This window comes from Musa acuminata, chromosome BXJ1-3 (genome assembly GCF_036884655.1).
Source record: "Musa acuminata AAA Group cultivar baxijiao chromosome BXJ1-3, Cavendish_Baxijiao_AAA, whole genome shotgun sequence".
In the NCBI taxonomy this organism is placed as follows: Eukaryota; Viridiplantae; Streptophyta; class Magnoliopsida; order Zingiberales; family Musaceae; genus Musa; species Musa acuminata.
This window is the reverse complement of record NC_088329.1, coordinates 6,259,272-6,274,603: the sequence shown is the minus strand read 5'-3', so window position 1 is coordinate 6,274,603 and position 15,332 is coordinate 6,259,272. Positions and strand designations below refer to the sequence as shown.

Genomic DNA, 15,332 nt, shown 5'->3' with positions numbered 1-15,332 from the left:
ACTATGTATGCAAATCATGAAAATATGGAGTCTTATTCTCGACTATTTATGTATGAATAAATAGATATATTAATAATAATATCTAACATGAAACAAGACTATTCTCGCATAAACAAAGAATATACATGATAGATTTCTATGTTTATCTTCTGACACATTAATTAATTAATTAATTATCGTAAAAAGATAAAAGAGGGAGAAGAGAAAGAACTCGACATAAAGAAGGCATAGTTGTCAAATCATCATTGGATTGGTCAAATTATGAATCAGATGTCCAATTGATTTGGTTCACTAATCAAATCATTCGGATGATCAAAAGACTAAATGGAATCATATCTATAGCTCTTACATATAGTAGCTTGAATGTAATTTACTTAAAAGGTCCATTTATTGATCCATTTAAGTGTTTTTTACACATTAAACTATATGTTAAACATAATATTATTTTATCTTTTTAATATCATTTAAGTCTTTATAATGTTTCTATTTTCAATTATTAAAAAATATTATGAATTCTCAAATATAGTATTTTTTTTATTTCATTTAATTATTTATAATATTTCTATTTTTAGTTATTAAAAAATATTATGCATTAATCTCTATTCCAAATATAGTTGTAAAATTGAAAATGCATAGTCTAAACTAGTGGTGTTTATTAATTAAACCATATGAATGTTTTAAATTTTTTTATTAACTTCAGATTTAAATTATCAAGGGTATTTAAGTCTTTTTTATCACCACAAAAGAAAAGCACGTTCTATTATTACATTTACACTTATTAGTTCTTCATCCCTTCAATATATATATATATATATATATATATATTATTCTTATCATATTATTTCACAACATTAATCATATATTTTCTTTATTTTAAATATATATTTTATATATTTTTTAAAAAATAATAAATATATGGTTCTATCTTGATAAATGATCCAATGCCCCATTAATTCAATTAGTGATCCCTCGAGCTTTGAATAATTGATCATATTCTAATAATTATGATCAAATTATGAAAAAATTTGATCTACACACCACCATACGATTACGTATTTGATTATCACCTCAACATAACATGTAGTCAATATATGATCAACATACGATTACGTATGATTAACAAGAGGTCGACACATGATCAACATGTAGTCAACAAATGATTGAGACCCAGTAATCGACATCTTTAATTGCCATCGGCATCTTTAATTGCCATCTTTAATATCCTCTTCTCAACATAATTTTGTAGGATTCAGAGTCGGATGAGTTTGAAATTTTGAGATCGGATAAACGTGACATTGCTCGAGATCGATGGATATAAATTGAACCTCGATCGACTCTGAATCTACATCGAGATCAGACAATTAAATTCTATAAAAACATGATCTATTTCTATCGTTGAAAATCCATAACTACTTGTGGTTTGGGAATCATAAAATGTGCCACGAATATTTTCATTTGTGTTCACGTGGGTGCCTACTTGTTCCTGATCGAGTGTGAATATAAGGATATCATTTATAAGGGTAATATATTGTTTATTAACACTAAAGGATACATACGTAAAACCACAAAAATAACTCATCCAATAAATAATCGATTCTATACAGCGAAAAATAAATAACCAGTAAAAGGAAATGCTGACTACTACCATAAATTTACTAAAATATCCACTTGACGTGAGGAAGAAACGTCGAGTTTATGATATATTTTTTATCAGCTAAACTAATTAACATCTTTAAAAATCTAATTTATCAAGATAGTAATTTGACAGCATTCGTGTGCGTCTTTTGACTAAGGAGAGGATGCTCTATTAAATGACAGATACCTTTGGGTTATTATATACTGAGATAACGAAAATGGAAGTCTTAAAGAAGTTTTGATTCATGTATATTACTTGGTCGATCGGCATTTGAGTGCACCGATACGAGGACCGAATTGGACATAGATCCGATTAAGAATTGACTTGTTGGTTTGATCGAATCAAAGATTTGAGAAGATTTTCTAGCATATGAATAATATGTCATGTTGTTATTGTACAAGTTTTATAATATAATAAAATAGGATGACAATAATGGTTTTTTTTTTCTCTTCATCCTTATAATTAAAAAGATTTGTGTCAAATTTCAAGGGTTAATTCAAATATATTCGACGAAAAATAACAAATGGAATATTTGTTTTGGTTCGAATTTTTAAAATTTATATTTGAGTGTCTTAATCATAATATGCATATATTCATTCCATCGTCAACTCTTTTTTTCCATAATTAATTAAAAAATAATAATTACTATTGATCTTTGGATTTCATACCGACAATTGAATGTTAAAAGAGCAGCGATAATCATTATTAATCTCTTGACAATTGAGTGCTAAAGGCAAAAAAAAAGAAGACTTCAACCTTTCCAAGCTTACAAGCTTTAAATATTATTTCATAATTCTTAGGCTCAGATCGAACATTGACTTGGCTGATACCACTGAATCATATAGTAATGAATAGTGGACAAATCAATCAGTCAATCAATCACTAAAACCATTGACAAAAAACATTAATAATAAATGATATACTTACATACAATAATATCAAGCATATATATAGTATATTAGTTTTACAGAGCACTATCTTTCCTTCTATTTCTTTTCTTTTCAATCTTTTCCTTATCATCTTCTTTTTATAGACTTCATCCTATCCTATCCTTTCCCATAAATTCCTTTTCTAAGGGCATTGGTTACTTGAAACAAAATCTCGTCATTTCTCTTCTCTTTTCTTTTCTTTCTTCCCATTTTGTTCTTTCATCTCATCTCATCCTATCCTTTTCTTTTCTTTTCTATTCTCCCCTGAGACGATCATATATTTGGATGATAACACCAATGCAATGGGCGTCTAGTTGCTTCCAAGAATGCTATTTTATATTGTGCCCTTCTTCAAGGTAGAGAGTCAATATTGGTGTTATGATAAGATTCTCTTTGCGACCTAAGCAATCAGAGTTCTTACAAGAAAGTAATCTTTCCACTTGATGGATTAAAAATATGTATATTGATCAATCCTAACCCTAGTGTTTGAGAAAAATCAAAATAAGAGGTGCCTTTTAGAACAAGATAAAAACAAAAGGAGGCTTTTATAGGAAAATCACCCAATTAAGTATTGGATAATAGTTGCCTATTCCATGTGGAACTACAAGGATTATGACAGCCAGCACTCAGCACCTGTATAAAATTTTATCAGGAGCACATTTCAAAGTCATTCTTTTAATGATGTTTCAGATCATAGTCAATCTCCACATCTTACATATAGCAAGTAGCAAGGTTTAATGTACTGTCCATCACTCATGGGACAGGCTGAGAGTATGCACCACATGGATCTTTATAATTTAATACAATGGAATGCCCCTACAAAATTAGCATATAGCAATCATTCTGAGGCAGTGCAATTTATTTATTTATTTATTTTTGTCCCAAATGACTCTTAATCTAATCTTTCTTCATTGGTTTCATATGATAGTGTTGCATAGATTTAGACAAGAGAAGTTGATAAGAACACAATGTCCAAGTGTTTGATTTGGAGTAGGACATGTAGCAGAAGAGGAATAGGAAAACACATTATGAGATACCTACATAATGTGTGATATGGGAATGAACACACAAAGTTAAAAGTTCACAAGAGATGCTTTACCATCACTTGGAAAATGCACTTCTTTTGTTGTTATAACAATTGACAATAGGATAACTTCTAGAGGTGTAGAGATTCTAAGGGTAACTCTACAACTTGCATTCTTTTTCTTCACACGACCTGTACACCTCTGTTCACATTCCATTGTCTCCCAAGTTGCCACAAAGTTGTCATATTGTGGTGACTTAGGACACAATGAAATCTAAATTAAGATCTTAATGAACCAGTATCAGTCTATGTTTGAAACCTTGCTTTTATGTAAGACTTCAAATTTGTCTGTCAATTATTTTCTAAGTTAGTAACCTGAAGTTGAAACAGAACAAAAGATCTAATGGTACAGACACAACCTGGTCATCATCTAGTGAGAACCTCTTTAAGTTTGTTAAATTTAGACGATGTTATATGAATCAGCTATCCTTGCAAGTGAATTAGGAACAAACTGCAATTATAGACAAGCATGCATTAAATGTAACATTCACATGAGTAAGAAAATCTAAAAGCCGGCGTTCAGGATAAATGATAAAAAGTCTATTCGATGGATAAATAATAGTAAGATAGCCATGAGATATAACACAAGTAAATTAAACAAACATAACATCTAAAACAGGACAATTCTACAGTCATAGATGTTTTAGTGAAATATCAAGAACCAATTAGGTCCTTTAAGACTACATCATAAAGCAATTAATGTTGAATCACAGATGTAAAAATAGAGGGAGAAAAATGGCTGAATATAAGTCCGGACATAAATTATTTAAATACTGCTAATAAAAATACTTCAGATCAAAATTAACTGAAAAGGCTGTGAATTTTTCCAATGAAAACAATTAAATTAAAGTGACCAGTATCTCATTATGGTAATGTACCTTGTCTCAAGATGTTGCGATCATAAAGAACATTTGATCTCTAATATTCTGCTTGGAAGAACTACGAAAAGGTACAAGTACAACAAATTGGACGATTGCTTGATGAAAAACTCCAGCAGCCTTTACGAATACAGATTAGTTTTGAAGACCAGAATCCGGTAGCCTGCTCTCCAGAGAACTATACAATGTAAGGCGGAAGAGATGAGATTATAAATTGAAGTGAAGCGAAGTGGTGGAGGAGATGAGCCATGAACCTGGTATCCATTTTGATCTGAAGTTATCAAAGCTGATACTGATAAAGTAGGCAGATCTATTTGGCTTCTCAATTTTGCTGAATAACTCTATTTATTAAGGAGATGAAACATCAAACTTTTTAGGTTTTTGCATTCTATGTTGACCATACTTTATTGTGTATAAACTTGAGCTAAGGTAGACTGTGAACAAGAGGAGTGCTCAAAAGTGGGATACACCACTCATGTCAAGAGCAATGAAGAATGAGTTGCTTCAGTTTTACCTTGAACAAAAATCTAACCAATCAATTCAGATGTTCTCATCTTGAACTAGAGATAACATGAACAAGAATTGGGCTGCTGTTGATACTACTTGATGCAGAATTTTGAGGTTGAATGAGTGAGTGGGGAAGAAAACCCTTATTTGAAAAGATTGAACCAATGGAGCTGCTAGATCGGTTCTCAGTTGGGATCCTAAAAGAAACGCTCTTTGATAGAAATGAATTCGGGCCGTAGCTCTGAGGATGATGAGGAGGGGGCCAAGGTGGCTACTGAAAATCCAATAGGGTAAGGAACTGGCATGTCAGAGAGAGAAGATGCAGAAGAACTGTAGCTCACAGTTGAAATCGGATGGTCAAATTTGCATGTCTGTCCAAATTTGCATAATCCGTGCTGCATGTAGTAAGTGCAAGGTTGAGCTCCCTGTCACCAGATCCAGATTAAAAAGAATATTAATTCTCAGGGAGAAATAAGTGAAATTGATAAGACAACACAAAAATGTAAACTGATAGCTTAGTTACTCAATTAAGCAAATTATATATCAAAGAAACAAACACTCCATCTTTAAGCATATAAATACATTATTTTCAACAGATTATCAAGCCAATTTATACTTATATAATGTTTTACGCTATCGTGTGGTCCATTGAATCTATGTCAATATTTCCTTTCAACACTTCAAATCCTGCTTTGGTAATCAAATTTGTACTGCCTTGTTACACGTTCTATCATTTATGAGACTATTATGAAATACAGAATACTATAGACAACATAGAAGCTTATGACAGAGAAGGCCTGATTCAAGTAGTCAAGATTATGTTGTCCTAGTACAACCATAACATACTATCAGAAGTAATGCAATTTCATCGTCCTAGGATTTTTTTCATCCTCTTGAACCTCTCTTTCCTCCTGTATTTTATATAAATTCATTTGAGAGAACTATGTGATTTAGATGTGTAGTAGAATTACTGTGGCCATCAAAAAGAAGATACTGGGAATTACAACACATATTTACAAGATTATGCTGCAAAATTTACTTTCCCACTCATTAGCATGCATATATATTGTAACTTCAGATTTTGATTTAACGGCTGAGAGATCAACCAGGAAACCCTTTAGAGAATGTCACCACCAACAGTACAGGAAGTAGTATTTATGTAAATATGGGAAATTTATGGATCACTCTGTTCACTCCCTCAGTGTCTTTCTCTTGTACCCAATCCATCAGAAAGAGTTAATGGCTCCTGGCTACAGTTGGTCTTAACTGGTATTTGCAATGGGGAGGACACCACTCTTCAGGTTGCTAGGGATGGCAAGACTTGCCATGGCCCCAGCCTGTGACATATCTAATAACATTGGTCTCAATGTCATTCAGGTATGCTAGCGACAATGTCTGAAAGCACAGGCAACTCATGGATAGCAGCATCTCTATGTATAGGCCCTTGCCACCGTCATTTCTGCTACTTCAGATGGAGATTAAGAGAAAAACTAATTAGATCATGATCACTTGATCATACTGGCAAGTGTTAGAATGCAGCATGTCAATACTATGATATACCATCATGTAATTCTAGGAAAAATAAAAAAAATACCGATATGGGATCGGACCAGTACTTTTTAGTCATGACAGTCATTATGGAACCATTTGATTCATGGTATTACTCAACTCACTTGTGATTTGATGCATAAGACATATAGGGCTACCCAATATCGCACCTATCAAACTGAGGTCATATGCAGATGCATACCCCAAATGGAGAATCAAGCGATCAATTCATATGAAAGCCAGCTTAAAATTGGTGCTGCTAGTCTATGCCTTTTAATAACACAAGGATGGAGTGGATTCTCTTGACCTTCTTGATGTTCTCTTCATCTACCTGTATGGAACTAGTAACATATTGCATGTGGAAATTAAATTGGCCTTCAAGGCATTCTATGAATTGTTTCAATAATTTGTCACAAATATCAATGAAGTTAACCTCTTTTCAAGCCAAGTTATGCACTTAAGTAAACTAAAGTGAGAAGTACCTAAAAATTAATATAACCTATTCAACAATTACATAAGATCATTGCTGGATGATAAAATATTCCTGAAGTAACTCAAATATCCTCTAGGAAAATCATCAGTGAAAAAAATCATAATTAACAAAATACTTGAACTGGAAAAAATTAGATTCAATTAAAAGATCCAAAAATCTGGCCATTTCTTTTCCAGTCAGTTTTGACAAATTTGTCAGTTTTATCTGGAACAAACTAGATGTCATTGTAAGTTTTTATTTGCCTTTATAAGAAGTCTCAGTGTTAATTGATTGATCCTCATTTTTTGTGTATACACCATTAAACTCTTTCACTGGTTTTACTTCTTGAAACTGCTCTAATACTAGTAGACTAAGCTTACTTTAAAATGCTTACTTATTGAATTTATCCTACATCAATACTTCATCCATGTCTCTGAACAAAATCATGGTTTAGATATTAAACTACAAAACCTGCAAAATTGTTTCCCCTCAAATTTGCAATCAGAATTATAATCCCTCTGAATAGGCCTCTAAATAATGCTACCTTAGTTCTAAAATGCAGTACTATAGGTTATTCATTTTAACTAACGACAGCCCTAGAAGATGGAATCTATATAAAATGTCAATATAAATTTGGCATGCTAAGAATTAAAAAATTTCAATGTTTTGAGTCTTCATCTGACAACAGAGTCTGCAATGACTATATTTCAATGATGGGAGAAGATCCATATAACTGACTCCAAATAGTTGGAACACTATGACTATATTTCATGATATGAAAATAGTTGGAAGATCCATATAACTGTTGTTGTATTAACAGTTATAGCACACACAACTGTTATTGACTTTAATGTTCAAGAAGTAACCCATCAAAAGTTACAGGATTAAGAAAGTCACAGATCAACTTGCTATATTTCATGATATGAAAAATGTAAGAAGTGAAGATGAGTACCGGTCGAAGGGGGAGACCTAGAGCACTAAGAACAACATTCATCCTTGGGATTCTCCAATCTGGTGGATGATGGTATTTACACATGGCTCCATATTTACAATCCCCCGTCTTCATGTAGAACTGGCATTCAGGTTGGCCAGGTCTCTCAGGAAATTTGTTTTCCCTCTGGCTAGCAGTCAAAGTTCCAGCAGGTGACAAAGTAGGTGTTTGTGCTCCAGCCAAAGCTGGATTGGTTGAAGACGCCTGGTTCTGTACCCCATAGATTGGTCCTGGTTGAACTGTTTGTTGACCAGCAGGTGACACACTGGAGTTTACAGGTCCCTGGCTTGCATGTAAATGCCAAAAAATAAAACATCTGAAGTTAAACTCGTGTCCTCTGATATTATGGTCTTTAAAGCACTAATAGTTCTACAAACCGTATAAGGGTTCCAGCCCTGGACTGGAACGACTCCAGGAGAGAGCAGCATTGGAGCATAAGACCCTTGCAAATATGATCCAGGGAGCACTGAAGGTCTCGCAACTTGCCAGCCAGCATAAGGTGGATACTGATGAGGTGGAGGAACCGATGGATGCTGCACCGTTGGATAAAATGCTGATGCAGGAGAGGGCACAGAAGACCCACCAGGTTGTGGGTGATGGAATTTACAGGTAAAACCAAACTTGCACTGACCAGTCTTCATGTAGTAGGCACACTCTTTTTCCCCCTGCAGTTCAACAGTTACACAAACATTAGTAGCAACCTCAAGGCAGATAAATCATAAAAATATGTGATAATTAACTATAAATGAAGTGAATATATTAAGAATATCTAGAACAGAAAGTCTAACCGGTCGTAATGGATATCCACAATAATTTAGTGAGACTGGCTGTGCAGATCCACCTCCTTGTCTAGGGTGGTGATACTTGCAAGTAGAACCAAATTTGCAATTCCCAGTCCTCATATAGAACTATGGAAAAAAAAATTATATCATTAATATTAACAAAATAAAATTGTAGACCTCCAGCCAGACAAATTCCCTGATGCTTAAAATTCAGTTCAAAATCCTCATTCTGCATATTCTTGCACTTAATATCAATTCATGTAACCCCCTCTACTTTGACCAAAAACTATGCTAGATAAGGTAAAATACCTCGCACACAGGCTGATCGACTCGCTCTGGATACTCCATAGCTCCAGTCCTTCCTGCTCCGGTCATCTAAAAACAGTAAAAGATAGGTCAAATTTACCGAGACTAGTGCATATGGGTCATGTCAACCAAGGACATAAAATTCACACCTTGGAAAATTATCTAGTTAAAATTATGAACTTGGCACCATATAGTCATTCTTAACCAAAGCCACTAACCACTTCAAATGTAAGCAACAAAATCACATACATTAGCAGCAGACAAGGCACAAAACCTAAATGGGCAGAGTTAACCCTACTGGAAGCAGTGCAAATCAAACTTTGACAAAGCCCTTACTGCTCCACGGTCGCGGGGGTGATTGTAGCGGCACTTCTCCCCGTAGCTGCACGTTCCGGTACGCATGTAATAGGCACAATCCAGCTCTCCGGGCCTCTCCGGGTACTGCAGAGTGCCGCCACTACCGCCGCCACTGCCTAAGCCCAATCTCCACATGGACTCTATCAGCACATAAAAGGCACAAATAATTAATCTTTCCATCATCCTAATTTTCATCGCAAACTCACGCCAGGAACCTGAAAGCCAATCAACCCGACAATACAGAAGAAAGGGGAATAATGACAAACGAACCAAATAGTTTACCTTCGAGGCCGGTGTCCGGGTCGGGGCGAGCGCCACCCGGCGCGGGGCCACGTCCATACAGCTCCATAAACGTGAATCGCCGGCGGTGGTGGGGGCCGGCGGGGGAGAGGGGTTTCTGGAACGTTCCGGAACGTTCTACAGTGGCGCGATCGGGCTGGATTCGGAGAAGCGGGAGGAACTCGAACCTCGGTGTCGATTCTGATCGGATCGCTACTATCCTTCTGCTCAATCCTCTCTTCGGCCCTCCTCTCTCTCTCTCTCTCTCGCCTTTCTACGCCCTGTTCTCGATGCTCTGCTTACCTCCGATCTCTCTCTCCCCGGTCTTTTTCTGGGTGCGTTTCGGTTTATATACATGCCCAAGAAAAAGGTCGTCGTATTTATTAATTGTCCCCTTAATAAATAACTTAAAACCCTCATTCCCGATTCTGCCACTGTGAATCATCCTGGAATTACGAAATCATCACTCAAAGGAACAGCAACGCTTTCCATGCTCATACACGGCGTCCCCGCTCAGTTACCCGCTATATCGGTAGAGTCGAAGATAGCCCATACATGTGGGCCCCACCTTCACAAGCCCAGTTATTATACAAGAGTACGTGGAGAACGGGTAACAAAAGGCATTTTGGGGACCCACTGCCGTCCGGCACCGATGCGTGCCGCTAGAGAATCGTCTTGTTGGAAGGACACGCGTCCATTGTGGAATCTCTTTTCACTGATCGGTCCTGATTGAAGCGAAACAGCGGATCGGAGGTGCCACGCGACGGGGAGGTGTGTCGGCGGGTGCGAGCTCGTCAGTGGCGTTCTGGTAATTTGGGCCAGGAGGTGGTGGAGTGGCAGGCCAGTCGTTTGGGGAACTGTTGGGGGTATTTTCGTCGCTTGAGATGTTCGAATGGCACCGCAGTGGCAGGTACGGACGCGGGACGCGTGACGGTGTGGGGCAGCCAATGGGAGACGAACACGTTGGTACCCCGGCGGATTCTCTGGTGCGGGCTCGGATCACGATAGGATGGTCCCCGTAAATCGACGGCTGCGATTAGCTCCAAAAGCAGGCTTTACATAATAGAAAAAGAAAAAGGTGCGCGTTAAAAGGCTTGAGAGATGACGAGTGGGTGCGTCCGAACCCGAGTATGCGTAAAAAGAATCCTTTTTCTAATCTTTCGAAGATGCGAAATTTCCACCATAAGCGTGCTAACAAAAGAAAAGAAATCTCTTACCCATACCCTTTTGTGACTTACCCGCGTCACCATCACGCGTTGATAGAGGCTTCTACGGACGGGTCCCGCATTTCGTTTAAGTCAGTTTGACGAACCCGAATCCGCTATGACGATCGCACCCCACGTGGGCCAGGCTTTGCATGATGCACAAGATCTACGTGGATCACGTGTGCCTCGAGATGCGTGCGCTGTCTGTTTGACGCTTCTCATGTGCATTACAAGACAACGAACCGCCTCTAAGCTTCCATTTGATAACCAGCACATACGAAGGTTCATTGAGGAATTCAAAGCTACGACAATACCACGTAGATAGATCTTTTATTCTACCCAGTAGACAAAGAGACACAAATATATGAAATGCGTCTGCCAATGGAAATAAACTACATAATCTCCCGTAACGCTACACTTCAATCACCGATGTGAACTCGCAGACCACCGGCTGTGGAACGCCCTTCTTCTCCGGGAGTTCAACGACAGAGTCCAGTGTTGCTGCTGCAGGCATGGCCTCTGCGTTGAGTTTTGGCTTTGTTTCGGCCTTCTTAGAGTTGACGTACATGAAGTAGATGATGATTTGGGCGATGCCGAACATGAAGCCCACAACGTTTGGAAGCTGAAACAAGGTTGAGGATATTAAACGGTGAGCTGATTCGACCAGTGATTGAGTAAGAGGTAGGAACTCACTGCTACGAATAGATCGCCCAGAAGAATTCCGTAGCTGAACCATGCAACTGCAGATAGCGTGAGGAAGAAGGAGAGTGAGAATGGCATGTACTCCACGCTTTTAGTTCGTATCACCAGCCTCTGCAGGACATCAAATGCCATGTCAATGAGTCTTCACATACCGTTGTTTGTCATACTGCATTAGCCTGCTCATGAGCGATGCTGGGCTTTGCATGCTACTTCTATAAGTTTGAAGAAGTAGCACTCATCGATCTAAAATATATAGAAAGTTTGAAGAACTAATCTAACCTCAGAAATCAAATGAAACTTGTATCATGTTCAGCTAGAAATCCGGAAGAAAGCTAGCACAAATCACCTACTTTGTCATATATATAATGTATATATGGGCATGATTTTTCAGCACTTTATATTCTGTATAAAGTCATAATTATAAGTTTTAAGCTGATATTATCGGTGTTTTGGATCAATTTTTTTCTGTTCTATTCATTTCTGTGGTCTTTTTTAGAAAAGTCACTTATAATTTTGCTGCATTTAGTTGAATCTCAGCTTACTATAATGCTCAGAGGAGCCGCGAATACGCTGACTGCAAAGGAGGCACATATCCATCCAGTAACATCGATTCGCCTTTTTCCCTTGACAAATAGGGTGGTGAAGAGGACTAAAGATCCATAGATCCCCACATTGACCAAGGATATTAACTTCAGTGTGAAAGCCTGTATAGAAGAAGGAAAATAAGATGTTTTTGTTCAGTGATCAAACATGTTTGCTTTACTTCTAAAGAACTGATTCAGAAAGAATTCAATTCCTGTTTATTGGTAGGTAACTATACAAAGCAAAATTGAAGCAATTGACTGCATTAGCCATAGTGATGTTATGTAGTCAATTAAGGAGAATGATTATCCAATTAAAATTGGCGTTTGTGATATTAAGAGAGTGGAGATACTAATCTTTCCTACTTCCATTTTTTTTCCTATTTATATTTGGATAACTTGAAATTTTTTCTTTTTGTTATTTAGAAGCATATATTTTGGGTCCAGTTGCAGACAGAATCTGCATCTACTTTAGATCAATCATTGTGTGAGGAGCATAGAAAGACTGCCTGTGAAGATACATAGCTGTGTGTCATGTGCCAGGCGTATATGTGAGACAGAAAAAGATTACCCTGGGTTTCTTGGAAGCATAGATTAGGTATATTGTGAGATAGATCATTTCAATTATGCAAGCTCCAGTGTTGATGGTGAGCAGCAGCACATCTAGAGTGAGGAGCCCATAGAAAACCCACAGCATGGCACTGAACAAGGCCACCACATATGGCACTGAATCAAATGACTCTGTTGATTTCTTCTTGTAGATCCTGTAAAATGTTGGCCTTCACCAACATCAACAAAGCCAGAAAGAAAGGATTAATGCATTGTTCCTAGAAAAGAAATATTAAAAAGTAGTATAAGTGAGCAGTGGAGGGGTTGATGATTGAGTTCGATTTGGAGTGTGCAGCTCTGAAACTTCAAATGTGTTTGCAGAAACTATCTATGAATCAAGAACATAAATGTTGAGAGCAGCTTACACAGGGGCCAAAACCACCAGAAATGATATGATGTTACCTGTGGAAGGAGAACAGAAACAAAAGAAAAAGGTCATTCCTTTTCTCATGTTGATCAGCATGTCAATCACATCAAAGAAATCTTGAGGATGATATAAAACATTTTGATAACTTTACATTACATTTGCATGAAGATAAAGCCTAGAGACTGCGTAATATTACTTTTCTGCTCTCAAATATATAAGAAGAGGTTACTGACATCATAAAGTGAGATTAAAAAGTTGGCACTTTAAGCTTGCAAATCATAGAATGCATTCTGGCAAATAAAACAAAAGATTCTTTGGTGGCAGTAGCCAGAGCAGCAGCAGCTGAAGGATGAGGAAGAGGAAGAGGCAGCACCTAAGAGGCCAGCTGCTGTAGCAAAAGGGTTCACAATGGTGATGACCAGCATCTTTAAGGCAAGAGGAGGAGTCACTTCACTTCTCCTGCTCTTCAAGTTAGAGAACAGAGGAAGCTTGAATGCAGCTCAGCAGCATCACCTGGCTCTGTTTATATATAGCTTGTAAAGGCAGCCATGGACATGATTAGTGTGATAATTAATTGTGAGATCCATATTGTTGGCACAAATCTTGGACATGATTAGTGGCCTGATCAGCTTACCTGTCCTTCATACTGGTTGAATCAAATGCTACCTAGAAACAGCATAAACTCTTTCTTATTGCACAAAAAATTTGAAGATTTTCCATAAGAAAAAGAAGAGCTTCATCAATTTAACCTTCTAAAATTAGGTTTAATATTATTTTAATTTGCCTAAGGCATGAGACACCCAACTCCGTCACACAAGTTGCATAGATATAGATATTTCTTGGATATGAAAACTTGGACATAGATATAGATATAGAAAGGAAGTAAACATCCATCCAAAACAAACGAATCATGATTTTTGTTACACAAATGTAGATAGATTTAACCCCAAAAGTATAATCTTAACATCATAATAAATTTTCTTATTAGTGCATATGAAATTAATACATTGAGATAGATATTCCTCTTGGATCATCAAATTTGTAGCTTATTTGTCATATACACACACACACACAACATTTGGCCGCAGCCACACTTGTGATGTGTGGTTTACGTGAACGCATGGAGTTCTTCCTCGGCGTTATGGAAACGTCATGCATCATCATCACATGAACACAGAGAGAGAGAGAGAGAGAGAGATTCTACCTCTCCACGAGTCTCAAAGCATTTTCATGGCCCGACCGTCACACCTCTTCCTCGTTGTGACGCCATGATTGGTGCTCTCCTCCCCGAGCCAATGGCGAAACCTCGTCAACTCTAAGCCGCCATTGAAGCTCCATGTAGGAGGGGCACTAAGGACGAACACCGCCCCCCGCGGCCCCCCGACCCCCATAAACTAGATCTCGGATCGAGTGTGGCTTTTGAATTTGGGAGCTCAACCGATGAATATGTAAACCATATCTTCTTCCTTCCACTGCAGCAATCTTTATGAGCATGCTCAGGTCAAGAACAGAGGCCGAAGCAGGCACAAGACAGGTGTGCAGCACTAGGAGAGGTGAAGGATTGGAGCTGCTTATAATAGCCTTGTGATACGAAGTGGGTTAGGCACATCATCGCATTAATTTGAGTTGGATAATCTCGCAAAGGTTAGATGAAGCATGCAAAGGACGACAAGTACGTAGTAGATTACATTCATGCTTCTACTTTATTAGGTTTAATACCACAAAATTTTTGAGATTAATACAAACAATCTGAAGTGCAAGAAAAGAAAACTCGTATCTTCATGAATCGTAATCTCTCATGCATGCTGATCACTCTATGATCTATGTTAATACGACAAAACCGACTACGTAGTAGATCAGCTCCACTTCTTTTAATTTAGTCTCTATTGCATCTTCTTTATGATTTAATTTAGTCCGACAAAACTTTGATTTGTAAATGTTTATTAATATAGTTGTAGAAAAGATTCTTTACATAACATATCGATGATCGAAAAAAAGGATCCATTGAGAGAATAATAATATCATTATTGTCATCAAATCATATGTAAATAGAAAAGAATTAATCCAAGCTATACAATGTTAACAAAGCATCCCGAGAC

At 37.2% G+C, this 15,332-nt stretch overlaps 1 protein-coding gene and 1 pseudogene across 1 annotated transcript; both read right to left on the bottom strand.

Annotated features, from left to right (window-relative positions):
* Positions 1–4,934: 4,934 nt before the first annotated feature.
* On the bottom strand, positions 4,935–10,041 carry LOC135619109 (zinc finger CCCH domain-containing protein 6-like; annotated as a pseudogene).
* Positions 10,042–11,266: 1,225 nt separating this feature from the next.
* On the bottom strand, positions 11,267–13,735 carry LOC135619105 (bidirectional sugar transporter SWEET14-like). Its single transcript, XM_065120766.1, has 6 exons — positions 13,607–13,735; positions 13,232–13,268; positions 12,829–13,036; positions 12,219–12,380; positions 11,668–11,787; positions 11,267–11,596 (listed from the first exon to the last, which is right to left on the bottom strand). The coding sequence occupies exons 1-6, from the start codon at positions 13,656–13,658 to the stop codon at positions 11,387–11,389; spliced, it is 789 nt and encodes a 262-aa protein (XP_064976838.1). The 5' UTR covers positions 13,659–13,735; the 3' UTR covers positions 11,267–11,386.
* Between the last annotated feature and the right edge of the window lie 1,597 nt (positions 13,736–15,332).